The sequence below is a fragment of the Gigantopelta aegis genome, chromosome 5 (assembly GCF_016097555.1).
Source record: "Gigantopelta aegis isolate Gae_Host chromosome 5, Gae_host_genome, whole genome shotgun sequence".
Classification (NCBI taxonomy): domain Eukaryota; kingdom Metazoa; phylum Mollusca; class Gastropoda; order Neomphalida; family Peltospiridae; genus Gigantopelta; species Gigantopelta aegis.
Window position 1 is genome coordinate 21,538,584 of NC_054703.1, and position 21,960 is coordinate 21,560,543.

Sequence of the window (21,960 nt, forward strand, 5' to 3'; positions counted from 1 at the left end):
ATGTGATCATAAGTTACATTACTAGCATTTTTGGTCATGTGCTCTTCTTTGACGTCATTTTTCTTATCATTGGACTATTGTATGGATTCTCATCACTGAGAAAAATACTTTTGTTGGCATCTGATCGTCGTCAGTGTGATGTCACACCTCCAAGAAAATTAACTTCTTCGAAAGATGGGCATGATTGCAGTTAGAATGGCACAAACGTTGTTGCTAGTCATTTTGGTGTTCATTGGTGTTCATCAGAAAACTATGCAGTGTCTGCGGAGATGTTCTCGACAGTTTAGGAATACTAGGGATCTTCCATGTTTAAGGAGTCGACACGTGACTTCATGTTAACCAGTCGTCAAAATCAAGTGGGAACACATGAGGAATCATTTTGAAATGACAAGTTTAACATCCCAATACATCCCAATACATCCCTATGTTAAGGCCAATCAGTCAAAGAACTGTATGCAACCGATTAGGTGATCACAAAGTACGACCATGACATGACGTCAATACATTGTTGTGTTACATCATCACCGACAGCGTACCAAGCATTGTGTAGACCGTTTTTTAGGTTCAGAAGACAGGAGGGGGATCACTGTACTTTTAACATATAAATAGTACATCTATGCAAAACACAATATTTTAAAATTTTATAAATATACGTCTCACTGAAATTTTAATGATGCACGGGAACTTTTTTCCGTGAGTATATATAAGGCAATTTTAATGATTTTGTCCCAAAGTGACCTAATTTGGAACCAAAATGTCATGGTGTGTCACAGTGCTAAAAGTTGAGGCAGCACAGAATTATTTCTGTTTAATAAGTTTTTTATGTGCTTATATCCGAAGGGTTCAAACATGCTTATTGTGTATAGATAGTGCTATTGTAGCTGTGGGGGTGGGCCTAGTTTAAAAAGAAAAAAGAAAATGTTGACATGCGGGGTCAAAATAGACGCATGCGCCGACCATATACATGTATCAGAGATATATTTTGCTTGGCCTTAGGGCATTTCTACACTGCGAATAACATGTTGAAAATGAATGGGGTTTTTTTTGGGGAGGGGGGGGGTTTGTGTGTTTTTTCTTCTTTTTTTTGGGGGGGGGTGTACTTTTTTTTTTTTTTTTTTTAAATAATTATTTTAAAATGTTTATGAATTTGTTGAACCAACTAGATATTTAAGTTTGTGAACCAAAATCCCCCCCAATCAAACACACAAAATAAATTAAAAAGCCACAGAAAAAACAAAACAAAAACCCAAACAAACAACAACAAACAAACAAAAAAGACCCCCCTCCCCAAAAAATTAAAAAAAATCAGTTCATGCTTTGAAAAATGTATTAAGTTTAGATAAAGATAAATTAACTAAGCATCTTCCTTTGAAATCTAGGGCGGGACGTAGCCCAGTAGTACAGCGCTTGCTCGATGCGCGGTCGGTGTGGGATCGATCCCCGTCGGTGGGCCCATTGGGCTATTTCTCATTCCAAACAATGCACAACTGGTATATCAAAGGCCATGGTATGTACTAACCTGTCTGTGGGATGGTGCATATAAAAGATCCCTTGCTGCTAATCGAAAAGAGTAGCCCATGAAGTGGCGACAGCGGGTTTCCTCTCTCAGTATCGGTGTGGTCCTTAACCATATGTCTGATGCCATATAGCCATAAATACAATGGGTTGGGCGCGTCATTGAATTAAACATTTCTTTCTTCTTCTTTTTTTCGTTTCAAATCTAATGCCATTGTTTTGCTATGTATAGTGCCGAGATCACACCAGGCACAACTGACTGTGCATTATATAAAAAAAAAATCTTCAACATTTTGAATTATTTATTGGTTGTGTTTCATTAAAGAAAAGTGTGACGACTACTGGTATGGCTACAACTGCCAGAAACAGTGCCACTGTAAAGACGAGCCTTGCGACCGAGCCACAGGAAAATGTGAATTTGGATGTGCCGAGAGATGGGCTGGACGGTATTGTGATCGTAAGATATTTTATATGAATATGTATATGTGTAACTGATGAATATGGGTTGTGCCCATAGATGGACTGGAGATACTTTTGTGTATGGTAAGATGCTTTGTATGAATATGTATGTGTGTAACTGATGAATATGTAAGTCAGGTTGTGCCCATGGATTAACTAGAGGCACTTGTCACGGTAAGATCCGTTGTATGAATATGATGTGTGTACTGGAGATGCTTGTAATGGTAAGATGCTTTGTATGAATATGTGTGTGTAACTGATGAATATATGTAGATTAGACTGTGTCCATGGATGGACTGGAGATGCTTTATATGAATGAATATATATGTATATGTATATGTACATACATACGTGTGTGTGTGTGTGTGTATATATATATATATATGTATATATATATATATATATATATATATATATATATACAGTTGAATCTCGTTGGCTCGAACCCCGTCGGTGCTCGAGAAAGTGTTCGACCCATCGGATATTTCCGTAACATCAGTTAGACAGCTGAATTGGATACATATTAATTTGGTAACTGCAATCTTAAACATTTCATTAAGGTGTTATATAACAAAATATCAGAGTGAAAGAATTTATTAGAAATTACTCCGATTGTGTGTCGCAGAAGCTCATGTCCATATTAATTAAATGCGTGGTTGCTGAAGTGATGACACTTGATTAACTCTCCCATTGTTTCATTTAAAACTGGTCGTGTAGATGTGTTCGAAGTAACGCTTCACGCCGATGTCATTTTGTGCACTAATTGTTTGATTGGTATCACAGTTCATCTAACAGGTGACGCTAACTGTACTTGAAAGATCATTACCGATACCCGATTAACAAACAACATGACAGGTATGGTAAAGAAAGGATTGCATGGCTATTGTTGCGATTCTCTGATTTATTTATAGCTCGTTCCGCCTAAATAATTAATCCGAATGTTGTAATAACCAACTGCGCAAGCGCAGCAGTTATTGGTCCTTTTCTGTGTTTTTTCATTTGATATTTGATGAATCACCAGTGCGAGGGAAATATAGCTAATGACACGGACGGGACCAATAATTTAGTTCGAGCGAAGGCTTATAGTCGACCCTGGGCGTGTTCGACCCATCATCAGTTAATACAATGGTTTACCGAACAAAACACTCGGGACTTCGTTTTTGGTTCGAGCGTTGCGGTGTGTACGACCCTTCCGAGGTCGAGCCAACGAGATTCTACTGTGTGTATGTGTGTGTGTATATATATATATATATATACAGTCAAACCCGCTTATTTGCATACCCTCGGTGCTGCTCGATTTTGTGCAATTAACCGGGTTAGTCGATTAACCGATAGAGTACCGACTTTCACTTTGTAACAGCCATCCAACTACAAAGTGGCATGGGAGACAGTCTAGCATAATGCGGTACTTCATACCGGAACTATTACAGTTAACACATGTCACATGCAGTTGGATATATATAAATGTAAAAATATATATCTATTGATATACATATAAATTTATAATTAGCATGACGTTTTTGTTTTAATCCAGAAATCATTTAAAAAAAACAAAAAACCAACAACGTCCGTTTTCTAAAAACACAAACTTTGTGCATTAAAAAAAACCCACTGACCATCCACTAGTGTAAACAAAGTGTATTAGCCATTTAGTTAATGAGATAAACTTGAAACAACAGAACCATCAAAAAGTTCACGTTTCATCGGTGCACGTGTTTACAAAATGACAGTTTCCGGAATTACCGGGCTGTTGATTGACCGAATGCGCCGTACCATAGAATTACGTGAACTTGTATGAATTTGCTGGTATGGTGTTCTTTCCATCCCAAAAGATATGGCAAGCTTTGGTATTATTTGTGATCCCCAAATAATGACTTTGCTATTGTTAAGTAATTAAAGTTAAGCTCGGCTAGTGAGTCGTTATCAGTTCCAGCAGCCTGCATTGCATGCATGACCAGTCTAACACAATTGACTGACCTTCATGGTGCGGTCCGACTGATTGGTGTCTAACAATATAGCAGAAACTTAGGAACGATCCATAAATAACGGTCTTTGTTATGTTTGTTTTTTGACGACCTCCCCCACCAGTCTTTTTTTTTTCGCTACATTTTCCGAGAAGCAAGTGATAAATCGTTTCTTTTGCTTTTAACAGATATAGCGTACACTGCATCTAATGAATAAGTGAAAAACAACCCTTTCTCGGTCACATTTATTAAAAACATAACCGCCTAGGACGATTGATCTGTAATCTTTTAATTACTAACAAGGCTTCTCAACATAACGTAATTGATACAGAACAATGATTGCCCTGAACACGTCAATCGAATAGGGCCTCAATAGTTGAGTGCGCATGCGTACAAGCGCACAGGCGGTACTTCTAAAAATAATAGTCAGAGAGTTACCTGTTATTGAGATGGCCTCTGATTAACAGCAATATATTGCAAACAAAACATTAGGTCTTAGGTTTATTCAACTTAATTATGTCATTCTTCAATCTTGTAGTCGGGTATTGTGATTCACCAGTAGTAACGTGCACACCATGTCATTTGCATGCCACACGTCGACTCTGTAAACAGCGATTACAGTCGGCTTGCCACACAGTGAGCTCAAACAAAACAGATTAATCGGTGATTTATTTGAGTTTTTTTGCCAAAGTTTGATAGACTTTCTCAGTCATTTGTGACATTAATTTAGCACACACAAAAAAAAATCGTTATTTATATGTGCAAATAACCGATATATAGCCTGTAGTCTGTGCAATTAACCGGATGTTTTGTAGTGTTATAAGGGCAAATGGTTCAGTGTTGGGTGAAAATAGTCGATTAACCGAATTATGCTATAAACCGATGTGCAAATAAGTGGAGTTGACTGTGTATATATATATATGTGTGTGTGTATATATATATGTAGATATATATGTATATATATATGTATATATATGTATGTATATGTGTATGTGTATGTGTATATATGTATATGTATATGTATATGTATATGTATATGTATATATGTGTGTGTGTGTGTGTGTGTGTAACTGATGAATATGTAAATCTGGCTGTGTCCATGAATGGACTGGAGATGCTTGTGAAGGTAACATGTTCTATATGAATAATTATATATGTATAATTGATGAATACGTAAATTGGAATGTGCCAATGGCTGAACTGGCAATGCTTGTTATATGAGTATACCTGTGTGCAGTTTATGAATAGTATTATAGAATTAGATAATGTAGAAATAATAACTGTTTAAACAAATATTTTAGAAAAAACCAAAACAAAACGATTTTACCTTATTTTGTTTTAACAAAGAAAATTAACCAAATTGATGATGGCTTGACTGGAAAATAGCATGTATTAATTTTATTAAACCAAATGTGAAATGGGGTGGCTTAGAGAAATTAGTGTGACTTGCTGGCTCATGCAAAGCACCAAGTTTGGGCACTTTTACTTCAGTTCAGTACTTTTTTTTTTTTTACTTTTTTTTTCTTCTAGGGGACTACCGATTTCGGAAGTTAGATTCAATGGTCAGATTTAGGCAATATCCAAAAATGATGTTTCAGGGCACATATTACCCAACACATATTTAAAATGTTTAAGAGGTGACTGCCCCAATTTAGACATCAAGGTCAGATCAGGTCAATGTCAAACATTACAGTAAAATGGCATTCAAGAAAGGAACATTTCGCACAACTAACTAGTAGATTATTTGCCAAGCTCTAAATATGTGCTCTGTGACTTCTGCATCTTTCAAAGGTGCTAATTGGACATCGGGGTAGAAAAATTCAGAATTTGCAATATTTAATTTTAATATCGCCTGTTTGCCAGGTTCTTTTAATTTAGGTACTGAATTAACCACCAGCAACTGTCTATCACAGACGAAGAACAGTTAATATTATTTTATTACAGAACAAAATCACAAACGGGGCGCGCTTTCACAATTAAAACATTAGAAACACAAGAGAGGAAAGAGATAGGCAGCAATTAATGCTTGGCAGTGAAAACAAGTAAAAAGATTCAGTTAGCAGTTTAAATTGCTCGGCTACGAAGAGAATAAAATAGTATAGAACACAGAAAACAACTAAGGTGCTCGGCCTGTGTGGTAAGAAATACCCGAACAGATAAAGATGGCAGAAGAAATAATCTGGAATGGAATGATTGTTTAACATTGGATAATTTATCAACGAATTAATTTTGAATTACAATCATTTCACATCATGTAGATCCAAGATATTGTACACACAATATGGCAGCCAGCTAGGACAAAGAAATTGCAATTTGTCACATTTCACATCATGTAGATCCAAGATATTGTACACACAATGGCAGCCAGCTAGGACAAGGAAATTGCAATTTGTCACATTTCACATCATGTAGATCCAAGATATTGTACACACAATATGGCAGCCAGCTAGGACAAGGAAATTGCAATTTGTCACATTTCACATCATGTAGATCCAAGAGATTGTACACACAATATGGCAGCCAGCTAGGACAAGGAAATTGCAATTTGTCACATTTCACATCATGTAGATCCAAGATATTGTACACACAATATGGCAGCCAGCTAGGACAAGGAAATTGCAATTTGTCACATTTCACATCATGTAGATCCAAGAGATTGTACACACAATATGGCAGCCAGCTAGGACAAGGAAATTGCAATTTGTCACATTTCACATCATGTAGATCCAAGATATTGTACACACAATATGGCAGCCAGCTAGGACAAGGAAATTGCAATTTGTCACATTTCACATCATGTAGATCCAAGAGATTGTACACACAATATGGCAGCCAGCTAGGACAAGGAAATTGCAATTTGTCACATTTCACATCATGTAGATCCAAGAGATGGTACACACAATATGGCAGCCAGCTAGGACAAGGAAATTGCAATTTGTCACATTTTACACCAACTAGGGCAACATTTTGTTGTTAGTTCAAAAGAATTCATTTATAATATTTTAACTGAGATATTGCATCATATTATTTAAATTCAAGATGGCTACGATGGTAACCAAGAACAAGAAATGTGCACATCTTACAGTATGTTTTAATCCCCGATATAATGAGTACTTTATATACATGTACAGGATTTAATGGGGAATGGAATTCACTTGTTGCATTCACTTTCTAATACAGACCAATTTTAAGTCATATGGATAGATTCTAAAATACTAAACGCTATTTACCACTTTGTAGGATAAAAATTAGAATGCGGTACAGAACATTTTTAAACTTTAGGGGTAACGTTTTATAATGACTTGTTAAAATTACAGCAATTAATTTGAAGTAGAAATGGATAAAATCAAAAGTTTAGTAAATATCTGGGCTTCCTCTACGAAGCGATCGTAGCACGTACTACTATATCGCAAATACAGGTACCTACCATTGCCACATTAACTTGTTTTGTCTGCTATTGCCAGCCTGTTCCACTATGTCGAATGGCTGTTACAAACACTGGCTTTACATAATTATACAAATAATATGGTCATATACTTACCTTTTGTGACACCCAATAGCCGAGGTGTATTTTTGTGTTAATGTGTCATTAAACATTAATCCACTCATTCACTGATTCATTCATTAAGTCAGTTAGTCAGTCTTACGAACATAACAATAATGAAACAAATAAGTCAAATAGCTTTTAAAGTAATCTGACAAAATGAACAAGATTTACGTGGTTAGTGGTTAATTATTAACAAAATAAAAATAAAATAAAATAAAATCCTTAAAGTAATTTAAATTAAATAATCAATTAATTATAATGTATTTCTTGAAACCAGGGTGCATTTCGTTCCGGTATGGACCTGAGTGTAACAGAACGTGCAAATGTAGCGGGGGATCTTGCCTCCAGAACACGGGAGAATGCACACAAGGTTGCGACGCAAATTGGAGTGGACGATTTTGTGATGGTAAGATGTTTTATATACATTTTCATTTGTATGGTTAATGAGTGATTTGTTATGCAGGGTGTGTGTTGAGAGAGAGACAGAGACAGAGACCGAGACAGACAGACAGACAGAGAAACAGACAGAGAGAGGAGAGACAGAGAGAGGAGAGCTAGAGAGAGAGCAAGAGGAGAGAGAGAGGAGAGCTAGAGACAGAGAGAGGAGAGCTAGAGAGAGAGCAAGAGGAGAGAGAGAGAGAGGAGAGCTAGAGTGAGAGAGAGAGAGAGGAGAGCTAGAGAGAGAGCAAGAGGAGAGAGAGAGGAGAGCTAGAGAGAGAGAGAGGAGAGCTAGAGAGGAGAGCTAGAGAGAGAGAGAGAGAGAGGAGAGCGAGAGAGAGAGAGAGAGAGGAGAGCTAGAGAGGAGAGCTAGAGAGAGAGAGGAGAGCTAGAGAGAGAGGAGAGCTAGAGAGAGAGAGAGAGAGAGAGGAGAGCTAGAGAGAGACAGACAGACAGGCAGGCGCCATCATCCTCACTGTTTTGACAGTGATTCATGATTACATGTCAATGCAGCTATATTTATTCCATTGAGCTCTGTCCTGTGCTACTTTTGATTTAGTCAACTGGTCTGGGAGTGGTCTGGGAGTGGTAGTGCAAGAAGTGTGTAGTGTCTGGTAAAGGATCTCCTCGGGAGTGACTGTCCTCCTATAGACGAGACACTATTGTCTGAACCAAATTGTTAACAACTACGAAAAATTACTCTCCTACCTTTAATTGCCGTTAGATTTCCTCCAAAGTTTGTCCAGACACAAATCTTGAAAAAACCATTACAATGACACAGATTCCACATACCAGATGATAACCATGTCACCTGTATCGACTTCGCTGAGAACGCATAGGGAAAAAAGCATGTAATTTTGTATCAGCTGCCATTTTGACTTTATGGAATATTCTTCAAGAGGGGTGAAAGGATAGGACTTAATCTAACAACGTCATAACATGTTATGATATAAAAGCAAACGTGATGACGTCATATTATTATTTTTTATTGTTATTATTATTATTTTAATGATACCACTAGAGATCATCGATTTCATATTAATTGTGTCACATACTTTGGAGGCTTTCACCCCTCTTGAAGAGTATTCCATAAACAAGCAAGATGGCAGACGGCAGAAAACTGCATGTATTTTTCCCTATGCAATCTCAGCAAAGACAATATCGGCGACATCGTTGCAGTCTCGTGTGTGGAATCTGTATATTTGTAGTTGGTTTTTTTGCGATTTGTGTCTGGAAAAACTTTGGAGGAAATCTAACGGCAATTAAAGGTAGGAGAGTAATTTTTTGTAGTTGTTAACAATTTGGTTTGGACAATAGACAGAGATTCATGGAATCAACCATGATTTTGTCAGATGCCCACTCGACTCGACTCTGCATTGTCTAGAGATACGGTCTTGGTCGCGGATAGCGGTTTTGTCATTCAGATTGCCAACATCGAGTTCTTGCTTTTCAACCAAATTCATTTGATATACCGGGTAGTATAATTTTGTCTTCACTGATGGTATCCAAACAGCCAGCTACATGTATAAGCTACGCTTGAATGGATTTCAGGAAACATCGGGGAGGTCTTTACTACTACCTTTCCGTAAATGTTTTACCACTTAGATGCCATACCAGTTGCTTTAGCATGGGTCTCATAAAAGTCATCACCAACTGATCCATCAGCAGCTCCTAAACACCCAGCTGACATGAATTGCATCTACCCCAAAGCACGCTTCTATAACAGTTGTGTAAATGATGTATCTGTGTTTCATTTCATGTTAACTTATTTTCGTACTTATATCTAATTATGGTTCAAGTGTGCTGTCTTGGGCACACACACCAGCTATCTGGGCTGTCTGTCCAGGACAGTGGGTTAGTTGTTAGTGGTTGGTGAGAGAGAAGAGGGTGTAGTGGCCTTACACCTACCCACTGAGCCCGTAAGAACTCGCTCTGGGTTGAAGCCGGTACCGGGCTGTGAACCCTGTACCTACCAGCCTGTAGTCTGATGGTTTAACTACTGTGCCACCAAGGCCAGTGATGTATCTATAAGCTACAAGCACTTTAAACATGTAATCGTCTTGTTTTGTTTTGTTATTGATGATTTAGTTTTCTCAGGTTTTTACCTCTTGTTATGATCACACTGGTAACAGTATTGGTTACGTACCTATTCAGTGTTACCAAGGGGCGGGGGATGTAGCCCAGGGGTAAAGCGCTCGCTCGATGCGCGGTCGGTTTGGGATCAATCCCCATCAGTGGGCCCGTTGGGCTATTTCTCGCTCCAGCCAGTGCACCACGCCTGGTACATCAAAGGCTGTGGTATGTGCTATCTTGTCTATGGGATGGTGCATATAAAAGATCCCTTCTGCTAATCGGAAAGAGTTGCCCATGAAGTGGCGACAGCGGGTTTCCTCCCTCAATATCAGTGTGGTCCTTAACAATATGTCTGACGCCATATAACCGTAAATAAAATGTGTTGAGTGCGTCGTTAAATAAACTATTTCCTTCCTTCAATGTTATCATAGTAATAAAGACATTTTACAACCATGTAATACACTGATCTTGTGATGTGCGATTTGGACCGGAACTTTTAAATGGGGAAATTCCTTTTTCAATTTTTACTGGAGACCTCGTCTTTTTGTTACTTATGTCATATATGATTTACAAATACGTATTTGAAACATTACACTAAATTGCCACAGAGTATGATTCTTAACGTTAAGTAAATTCACGAAAGGAGTATTGATCATGTAGATTTAAGAATGCGTGGTTATGACGTTAAATTGAAAAAAACCCCTGGTTTTTTGTTTTTTTATAATGTCATGGTATACATTCACGTATGTGCAGTTCTGTATATGTGTTACACTAACTAAAATGATGTAATATATGTATTAATTAATATGATCACCTCTGTTTGTGTTTTGCTCTTGAATTATTTTATACTCACATTAATTTCCTGTTTTTCATTATTATTTAATTTGTGTGACCTATTTTGTCTTTGTTATTTTTCATTAAACTAGAGTGTTTACCTTTCTGGTATGGCAGTGACTGTGAAAAAAGGTGCCACTGTAAAAAAGGAGCTTGCAACAACGTGACAGGAGAATGTACATTGAGTTGTAAGCGTGGATGGACTGGAGAGAACTGTGATAGTAAGAGCCTTTGTATAAATATGCATTTTTCTTGCCCATATGGCACTGCACTGAATTAGTCAGCTTTTGCACGGTGATAGATAACTCTGTCTAACACCCCGGTGCTGGACGATTTCTACATACATGTACGTGTGACGTCATAACTCATGTTTTACAATGATTGACATCATAACTCATGGTTTTCAAAATTCTGTTTGCCATTTCACATTGTATCATTGTTTTAAAACTATTTAATTAATACTTTCAACTTTATATGTATTGTTAATTTGTTACATTTCTATGTGGTTGCATAAAGTGGCAGCGGACCATATTTTTCCGTTTATGATTAAATGATTTTGTAGGTGAAATGTTTACGAATCGTTCTACAATAAACAAACCGTACATACATGTAGTTTACAAAATTAACATTTTGTTATGTACGTCATAACTCACGGTTTTACGATGACTGACGTCATAACTCACGTTTTACGATGACCGATGTCATAACTCACGTTTTACGATGACTGACGTCGTAACTCGTGGTTTTCAAAATTATATTTGCCATTTCATGCTATATCATTGTTTTAAAACTATTTAATTACTAGTTTCAACTATATATTGTTAAGTTGTTACATTTTTATGTTGTTGCATAACGTGGATTATATTTTCCGTCTCACTGGTTGAAATTTTCTTATCTATACATGTACCTCACAATGGTAATAGCTAGATTCGATTATTCTCCCATACCTAGCTATATAAATACGCACGTTCATCTGAGAAGTAATGGTTATCGAGACAGGATCTAGTCTATTTTTAGACGGTATTTTCATGTTTAAACATCACAAACTTCAGCTTTTCTCTGTTATAATCTTATCCAAATGTTTTTTAGGTGTGTAGATTAAACTTACTGTCGATTTTCACAGGTTAAAACTAGGACCTGCACCTTTAATAAAAATGAAACGGATCATAAGTGTACCTTCTTGATGGTTATGATTGTGGAATCTTTTGAAATGTGACACTACATTTCATATACTTTGACAAATTTTAAACAACAATTCTCTTACTATAATCTTTCTAAAAAGATTTTTTAAAATCTATCCTTTAATTCCCAATATTTTAGGGTACATAATTTTACCCTCCGTACCCTCTGGCAGAAACACTATATGGCAATAACTAATTAGTGTAAGTTTATAAATGACACTTAACTTTATTTTAAGCTAGGTGTGCATGTACATATTAACAATATGTAAAAATCTAACACTGTGTAATATTTGTTGTTTTGTATTTCGTTCAAACTAGTGTGTGACGATTTCTTCTATGGCAGAAACTGTGAACTCGACTGTCATTGTAGAGACACAACTTGCAACAATGTGACAGGTGACTGCCCGTCAGGCTGTAAACGAGGATGGAGTGGAAGTGCTTGTGACCGTAAGATGATTTATATAAATAAATATACAGAACTTCACATACGTTGTTTTCGCTTCCCATTTAGTGCACGAGTTTATATTGCGCAAGAATATCTCTCGGTCTTGTGGTATGTTCTTTCGCAAAATAAACTCGTGCAATAAATAGGAAGCAAAAACAACGTATGTGAAGTTCTGTATTTATTACATACCTTCTTTTATGTTTTACAAAAACGGTTTTTAATTTAACAACACTTTGTTAAATCTATGATCAAAACTCCTTTCATGGATTCATTTAACATTAAGAATCATACTCTGCAGCAGCCTTGTCTAATGTTTCAAATACAATATGATGTCATTTGTAAATCATATATGACGTAAGTAAACAAAAGGCACTAACTGCTGTAAAAAGAAAAAGGGAATTCCTCATTTAAGAGTTCCGGTCCAGATTGCAGATATATATGTGCGATACAGAATAAATTTATTACACGGTTTCATAAGGCCTTTATCACTATAGTAAGATTGAATAGGTATGTAATAAACATTTTTATTACATGCCTGTTCAATCTTACCATAGTGATAAATAAAGCATAATACATGAGTGGCCGTTAGATACCATTTATCTTACAACGAGTTGTTTTAAAATGTATCTAACGAGTGAAAGCGAGTCTGATACGTTTTAAAACAATGAGTTTCTTCTCTTTGGTCTTACATGTATAAATCAGGGTTCGTACGCGTTTTGGAAAGTCTTGGAAAGTTTTGGAAATTCGTCACGGTGTTTTCCAGGACCTTAAAAGTTTTGGAAAATCAGGTTTTGTTACCTTGGCTATGGAAAAGTTATGGAAAATTATGTCCTTGCCGTAAATAAAATGTATGAAAAACTGGTTTGTTTCACCAATATTTAGCCCCGACCCAACGCCCCGTTTTAGCCAATATAATGAGGTGCCGCTAAGCCTAGCCAACGAAAATAGTTCCGTTTTGGTAGTGGTTCCGTTTTAGCCTGATCCCGAAAGATTAACTCAGGCTATCTGCGCTTGCGCTTGCGCAGATCGTCACCAGTGAGGTGCCGTTATAGCCTAGCCAACGAAAATGGTTCCGTTTTGGTAGTGGTTCCGTTTTAGCCTGATCCCGAAAGATTAACTCAGGCTATCTGCACTTGCACTTGCGCAGATCATCACGTGTCTATGATTTGAATGACCATTGCACCTATTGACTCCATTTAAAATGCCCGGAAAGTGTGTGTTCAGTAACCTGTGGTTAACAAAAGAACTGTACAACGATTGGCTCGCGAAAGCAGGTCAAGATGGAGCAGATCCTGATCGTCAAAGAGCGCGATGTACGTTGTGTTTAAAAACATTTGATATCGGAAATATGGGTGAGGCCGCAGTCGTCAGTCACCTGAATGGGAAGAAACATTCACTAGTCACATATCAAACACGAGGATTGTTCACTTCTTCAATCCTGAAACAGCCAAACCAAGCTCCAGCAAATCCAATGCCGAGAGCGAGATGCCAGCAGCTTCAGAGACAGAACAGCGACAGGTAGGCTGTAATATTCTTGTGGGAAGACTTCCCAGAGTGCCAGGATGACATACACACAATTTCTTGAGCAAAAGAAAACCGAAAAAACTGAAAGTGAGGCTTCTAGAAAAAGGAAATTGCTACTTGAGCAGATTATTGAATTAGAGACAAAGCGAGCACGGTTAGAAAAAGATATTGAATCACTGTCTTCATCTGCTGATCAACTGGCAGAATCTGCTGAGAAAAAAGGAAATCTCACTGATTTGACTAAATCTAATAGTTTCAGGAAGACTGTGAAAGCAAAAAAACTTGAAATTGAGGTCGTAAATTGTGAAATAATAAAACAGAGAGAAGTCCAACTGATAATTCAGATCACAAACCCATAAGGAGTAGGATTTTGGGCATTTTAAAGGTATGGGTTATTAATTGAATAAGAAGAAAGGAACGCGACAACTTTTTGTGAAGCAATACTTCTGTATTGATATTTCTGGCAATCTGCCTTACATACCATCATAGTCATGTCCACTCCAAGAATAAAACTACATTTTAAAACGCCAAAATAAATTACATTAATTTTTTTATTACTAGTAATCCTACATGTATACCACGCAGCTTAGTCAAGGCAAAATTTTTAACTCTGACAAACATGTCTAAAAACAGCAAAAAAATACTTTGTTGTGATTGAGTTTGCTTGGAAATGGTTTTGGAAATTTGGATTTGTGGGCTATGGAAAGTTTTGGAAAAGTTATGGAAATTTTGACAGCCCAATGTGTACGAACCCTGATAAATTTTAATATGTGCTATACTAGAATGATGTAATTTCACTAGATTTTCTTTCGATTAAACACATTTTATTCAGGACGAAAATGATAGTTAAAAGTTATTACATCTATTCAAAGATGGAAATCACATAATAAAATTATACATGTGTAATTATACATAGGGTATAAGGCCTAACATGCAGACAAACAAAAATAAATAGGTAGGATAGGTGAGATCGGCAAACCCTTTTTAAGCGACATTCACCACTATGGTTACAAATAAAGTATCATGTATTTAGTGGAGCCAATTCCAATCAGATTGATATATGTACTTACACAAGAAAACAAATTCTACGTCTTCTGAGAGGATTCGAACCAGAGCACTGGAAGTATATACATACGGTTCGTGGTTCAAATCCTCTCAGTGGAGGTTGGTTTATCGGATTGATACTTTTTTTAAATGTATATATTGATATAAAAGAGGAGGAAGGGGTAAGTTTCCCTAACTCTTAACACATGTTATTTTATAATTACATGCATAACTTTTAATACATACTGCACTAAGATTTTATAATTACAAAAGTAGCAGTAGTTGTAGTAGTGATACCAACAGTAGTACTGGTAGTAGTTGCAGTTGTTGTTGTAGTAGTACAGGTGGGTATAGCCGTAGTAGTAGTACTGGTGGGTAGCAGCAGCAGCAGTAGCAGTAGTAGTATAGTCATATAATAGTAGTAGTAATAGCCCCAGTAGCAGTTGTAATGGCAGTAATAGTATAGTAGTATTGATGGTGGTAGTAGTGGAAATGATGGTGGTAGTAGTAGAAGATGTGGCAGTACTAGTAGTAGTTGTATACTTGTAGTGATAGCAGTAGTAGTAGTAATAATAGTGGCAGTAGTATTAGTAGTAGCAGCAGTAGTAGTAGTAATAGTGGCAGTAGTATTAGTAGTAATAGTGGCAGTAGTATTAGTAGTAATAGTGGCAGTAGTAATAGTGGCAGTAGTATTAGTAGTAATAGTGGCAGTAGTATTAGTAGTAGCGGCAGTAGTATTAGTAATAGCGGCAGTAGTATTAGTAATAGCGGCAGTAGTATTAGTAATAGCGGCAGTAGTATTAGTAATAGCGGCAGTAGTATTAGTAGCAGCAGTAGCAACATTATTATTATGATTATGGTTATGATTATGACTGTGATTATGATTATTGTATTATTATTATTATTATTATCATTATTATTATTAAATTATTATTATTATAACTATTTTAGATGCGGTTAGACAGGTTAAAGTAGAAGATACGCCTGCACCTGCTATGTCTGTAGGAGTGACTGCGTTAGTTGTAGTTGTCGCTGTAGTAGCTGTTGCTGTAATTGGAGTTATTTTGAGTGCGTTCTGGTAAGTCAGTATTTCATATTTGCATTATATTTTAAATTCAAATACTGTTCAATGTTGCAAGATGTCTGCCAGATCTCGACAACGTCATTATTGACATGTTGCCTGGTTTACACATGTGTTATTTATACATTTATGTTAACCTTTTTCTTCATCTCAGCTAGTAACTAGTGTCTATTTGTACATTAATGTTGAACCTATATCTTCATCTCAGCATCTATTTATATATTAATGTTATACCTATTTATTCATCTCTGTGTCTACTTATACATTAATGTTGAACCTATTTCTCCATCTCTCCGTCTATTTATACATTAATGTTGAACCTTTTTCTTCACATCAGTGTTTATTTATATATTAATGTTGAACCCATTTCTCCATCTCTCCATCTATTTATATATCAATGTTGAACTTATTTCTTCATCTCTCCATCTATTTATATATCAATGTTGAACCTATCTCTTCATCTTTTTTTTTCTAAATGGACTCCATGTTTCCACCACCACTCTAATTAAGTATGTACCTGTACAATTACACCTTGCTCTGTAAAAAAATCATTATCTTAAAGTCGTCAGTCAGTCCCTTGTCTGGCCATCAAACGTCTGTTTGATTAGCACGTTACTTTGCCCATCACACCATTATTTAAAAAAGCCCCACTTTTTTTTAAATTCGTATGACTACATATTTGTAACTACCTAAGTATGCAAGGCTCAATGGGTAGGTGTAAACCACTTGCACCGACCAGTGATCCATAACTGGTTCAACAAAGGCCATGGTTTGTGCTATCCTGCCTGTGGGAAGTGCAAATAAAAGATCCCTTGCTGCCTGTCGTAAAAGAGTAGTCTATGTGGCGACAGCGGGTTTCCTCTAAACAAATCTGTGTGGTCCTTAACTATATGTCTGACGCCATATAACCGTAAATAAAATGTGTTGAGTGCATCATTAAATAAAGCACTTCTTTCTTTTACCTAAGTATGACAACACCTCTGATACTCTGGGTTTTTTCGTTAGTTATAGGAACATGTTATTCAGTATTATTTGTTTGAAACGTGGCTGCCATATTAAAATTTCAAGTTACTAATTGATTGTCAAACTAAAATTATGTGGACGTGTTCGTGCAAATATCTCCATTTGAAAGATCCTTCGTGTTGTCTGCTCTGCCAGTAATGCTGTTAGTAGATGTTGATGTTTTTTGAGAGGTTTTCACAATTTGCTACACCCAACATCATATCTCTTTTTAAAATATTAGACTTATAGATTCAACGCATTTCTAGACATACATAGAGGATACTGCACAAAGGTCTTGTGATATATAGAGATTATTATACGAGCTTGTGTGTCGTACTGATTTTACGAAACGAGTGCCAGGATTTTTGTATTGTCTGAGCAAGAGCGAGGATAATACATGTTTCCTGACACAAGTTTCGTAAAATCAGTATAACTCACACAAGAGTGTAATATTTTCTTTATTATCCATAGTATTATTGTTGTTTTCTTTATAAATAACAAGATCCAACTCAAAATGTTTCAGCCACAACTATATGTAGAAGGAGGCGATGAAATGACGTCATATTTCAAATGCACAGTCTGAGCTAGGACTGGAGAAGCAATGCCATGTTATGACGTCCCTTCCCAAAAAATTACGTCATCAAACTTGTTATTAGTATAATTACACATGTACTTTGTATTATGATTATTAACTCGGTTATGTTGAACCATATGGATAGTAACATAATTTATCAGCACGAGTTGATAAAAGTATCAAATCCGAGTCTTGCCGAGGATTTTTATACTTTTATCAGCGACTGCTGATAAATTATGATATCACAAGAGTTGAAGACACGAGTGGGGATATTCTTTTTACTATCCATTATAATTTTTTCATTTGCGACAATTGTAAACAATGTCAGTAATGTGGGTTGAATGTCACTATATTTGGCATCGGTAGACTCGTTAACTAGCAGAGCAACAGTGGTGTGACGTCACTAATGATAGGTTTAGCGATGAAACACACAGTGACGTAACAAAAGGAACAGGAGATATAGCAACTTATAACTAGTCAAACAGACCGGCGTCGTGGTCTACAGGCTGGTAGGTACTGGGTTCGGATCCCAGTCGAGGCATGGGATTTTTAATCCAGATACCGACTCAAAACCCTGAGTGAGTGCTCCGCAAGGCTCAATAGGTAGGTGTAAACCACTTGCACCGACCAGTGATCCATAACTGGTTCAACAAAGGCCATGGTTTGTGCTATCCTGTCTGTGGGAAGCGCAAATAAAAGATCCTTTGCTACTAATCGGAAGAGTAGCCGATGTAGTGGCGACAGTGGGTTTCCTCTCAAAATCTGTGTGGTCCTTAACCATATGTCTGACGCCATATAACCGTAAATAAAATGTGTTGAGTGCGTCGTTAAATAAAACACTTCTTTCTTTCTAAAGTCAAACAAGGATAGGAAAATGTATGTCAGTAATCAATATTCATGGGACAATATGGCGATCATCTTGAAACAGTGGGTGATGAAAACGAAAGTGATTCATTGATACCCACAAACTATAACTTTATTGGAAAATGATCTCTCTTTTCTTCTTTTTTTAACAGGAATCTTAAACGAAGGAAAGGACATAGCGATGACAAGGACACATTGAAGAGAGAATTTTAGCACAATAGTTCATCTGAGACAGGCTGTACACATCACGCACACACAGTATACTTCATCTCAGTGTATGCTAAATGTATCATCACATAGCAATTGAAATAAGTACTACTTTCGTCTGGATTTATGCAATTTGCTTTCTTCTTTTTTTCTCTTTTTCTTTTTTTTGCTACATTTTTTTTTTTTTATTTGTTTTAGCATTTCCCCCCCCCCTCATAATATTGGCGGCCATCTTAAATTCAAGATGGAGGCTATTGTTAAACCACCCAGAGGTCACATCTAAATATCTGTGTGACTTAGATATACATCCCCTTCCTGTCACTGTATGGTATTAAAGTGATGGTGTGAGCCTGAAATGACCATATAAAGCAAAATAGCATGTGTAAAAATTACTGTTATGGTGATATGACGTTTTGGGAGATAACAATACACACATTTTGATGCAGTTTGTCCTGGCATGTGAAAATCTGCTCGGACCAGCAAATTCTATTCTTTCTTAAAACCAAATAGGGTGTATAATGACCAGCACAGTAATTGCCTCTGATTTAAGTATCCGCTTGTTTGTAACTGAATTTTCAGTAAGTACAAGATTAAAAAACAGGTGTACAATTACTATTTTACATAATCATACTGAATGTGAACAATGAACCTGTTACAGCAATCACAAATTGTATCTGTGTACAAGGAAGAGCGGAACAATGAACCTGTTACAGCAATCAACAATTGTATCTGTGTACAAGGAAGAGCCAAAGGGATAATACTGACAGGAGTTTTTTGTTGTTTTTTTATTCAACCATAAAACATGTTCTCGTGTTGTGGAATTATTATTGTTATTATTTGTTTAATTTTTTTTTAAACAAAGGATTCGTGGCGGTAGCCCCCATTGATGCAGAGTGATAGAACACAAAAATGTTAATATTCCTGAGTTGATGTATGTACATACGTGTATTGGGCTTTACTTGTTTGTACCAATCAATGTGAAATAGCGCAGTATGTGACCTTCAACTTTTATTTGCAACTGCAACTTAATTAATTTCACTTTTAATAGGAATCAGTTTATGTTCATTGAAAGCTGTTCCTATCAGTGGCTTGACAACCAGAATTAGTTATGTACAAAGACATACATTCCAGAAAGACTAACTTCAACGTTTTTATATAAAGTGGACATATCTAGTTTTGGTTGACATTTCTTGATAAATAATATATCATTTTATTTATCTAAAGGCGACCAATAGCAATACGATTTTAAAACTGCATTATGCACTTGTTGGTATTTGTTTGATTTTGTGTCAGTTTGTTTTCGAAAGGATTTCATGGATTTCTCTGTTTTCTGTGCTCCCCTCCTGCTCCGGGTTCATGCCTTTTTATAAATATAAATGTTTTTAAATTGGCCTTATGCTATTTTATTAATAGGTTTACAAGTGTGCTCTTTTTTGTGTGTGTATTTTTATCGAGATTTTAAAAAACATATTTATTAGTTTCAATAACAAAAAAATATATATTAATGTAACAGTCACCTTTAATTTAAAAAAAACAAAAAACAAAAAACAACCTGTCATGAGAGTGCCATGACTGTACTGAACGACGGCTAGACTTGGGGGAGTGGCTTGGGGGATGGAATGTCGGAAGTTAGGGTTTTAAAAGTAGGGCCTTTGGGCGTTGGTGGTTCTGGCCTTCCCTTCTCCCAATCCAGCCACTGGTCACGCCCAAGTTCCGAATATGATTGGCACTTCTCGAACCTTAATGCTTGAACCAACCCTTCCTTTTTAACCACCTTTGGCCTACATTTAAAGTAGGATCAGCTTCAGTGATGGGGGTTTTTTTTGTTGTTTTTTTTACTAGCCCATCACAAATTAAAGCACCCTTATAGGTCATAATTTGTTGAGTAGTAAATACAATAGAATTAAAAAAAAAAAAATGGGTGCATCTGAAAGCACCCCTACCACTTTTTCTTTTTCTTGTTTGATTAAATTCTAAAATTCTAAATTGTCCAATTAAATAACTACCTCCCGTCCCGAGTCAGACCCCTGCTAATATCAGAGACTTTACTCGTGAGAGGCGTGTTCGAAACCCCAGTGGTACATGAGCACATAAAACTAGTTGCCCATTGACCCTCAAAAGTGAATAATAATTTTTTAAAAGGATAATATAAGTTGTAGAAGCATCACGAGGGGTATATGGCTTTTTATGTACCCTCTGTGTGTTCTTTTACCCCGAGCCGAAGGCGAGGGGGTAAAAGAGCACACAGAGGGTACATAAAAAGCCATATACCCCGAGAGATGCTTCTACAACGAATTTATCTTGCCGACATGTTAAACCATATAGCCAAATAATCAAAATAACGCCAGAAAATAATTGTTAACAATTTATTAACGGAGCCGTACCACGCGGACCCGAACGAAACCACTTGCCAGTGACGAAAAATAGTTCCGTCGATAAACGAGTTTTTAACTTCAAATGTTTGTAATACGAAATTGTCTGAAACAGATATTAATAACAAAAATAAAAAACACTTTTTTTTTTATTAGAAATGTATGTAGTAAAAAAATAAAAATATTAAAAAAACAAAACAACAACAACAACTGTTGCTAATCGCGCATTAATACAATAACACCACGACCGTAATTAGGTGGCTGAGTTCAACATTGCAGCTTTTAAAAGTATTGAAATAGTGTATTTTATAGTAAAAATAAAATTAATTATGTATACTTGGTTGATTATCAATGTTATTTATAATCTAATTATTGCTTTAGCATTAACTGGGGCGGCTGGAAACTGTTGGAAATTACAGACGGGGTATAAGAGAATTTGGCTCCGCCCACAGGGGGATAAGGGATTTGTCCAACGGCAAACAACCAATGGGATTAAAGAATTTTACATGAAGGCGAGATAAAAGGCATTATAGCTAATGAGAATTTAGTTAATTTACGCACCAACATCAAATTTGGACAGTCTTCAGGCGATTACTGGTTGCAAATATTACACACAAATTGCAAGAAGACAAAGCATTTGTGAACGTGCTCAAGTCGTAAGCGGCAAAATAAAGAAATAATACAAGCCCTGTAATTGTCCATGTAATTGGGCAATGCCGTTGAGATTGTCGCGGTTTTAATTTTACTCGGCACTATTTTCCCATCGATTATATTCGATATTTGTATAATTGCAAAACTGTAAATACATCTTTGTTATAAATTCGACGATTGGTCCA

At 36.4% G+C, this 21,960-nt stretch overlaps 1 protein-coding gene across 1 annotated transcript in view; it reads left to right on the plus strand.

Annotated features, from left to right (window-relative positions):
- LOC121373397 (multiple epidermal growth factor-like domains protein 10) overlaps positions 1-19,573 on the plus strand; it is a 57,419-nt gene extending 37,846 nt beyond the window's left edge. Inside the window, exons 8-13 of the mRNA XM_041500040.1 lie at positions 1,841-1,972; positions 7,763-7,891; positions 10,923-11,051; positions 12,330-12,458; positions 15,976-16,102; positions 18,698-19,573. Coding sequence (XP_041355974.1) covers positions 1,841-1,972; positions 7,763-7,891; positions 10,923-11,051; positions 12,330-12,458; positions 15,976-16,102; positions 18,698-18,758 — 707 coding nt within the window. The 3' untranslated portion in view covers positions 18,759-19,573. The remainder of the gene's footprint in view (positions 1-1,840; positions 1,973-7,762; positions 7,892-10,922; positions 11,052-12,329; positions 12,459-15,975; positions 16,103-18,697) is intronic.
- The last annotated feature ends 2,387 nt before the right edge of the window (positions 19,574-21,960 follow it).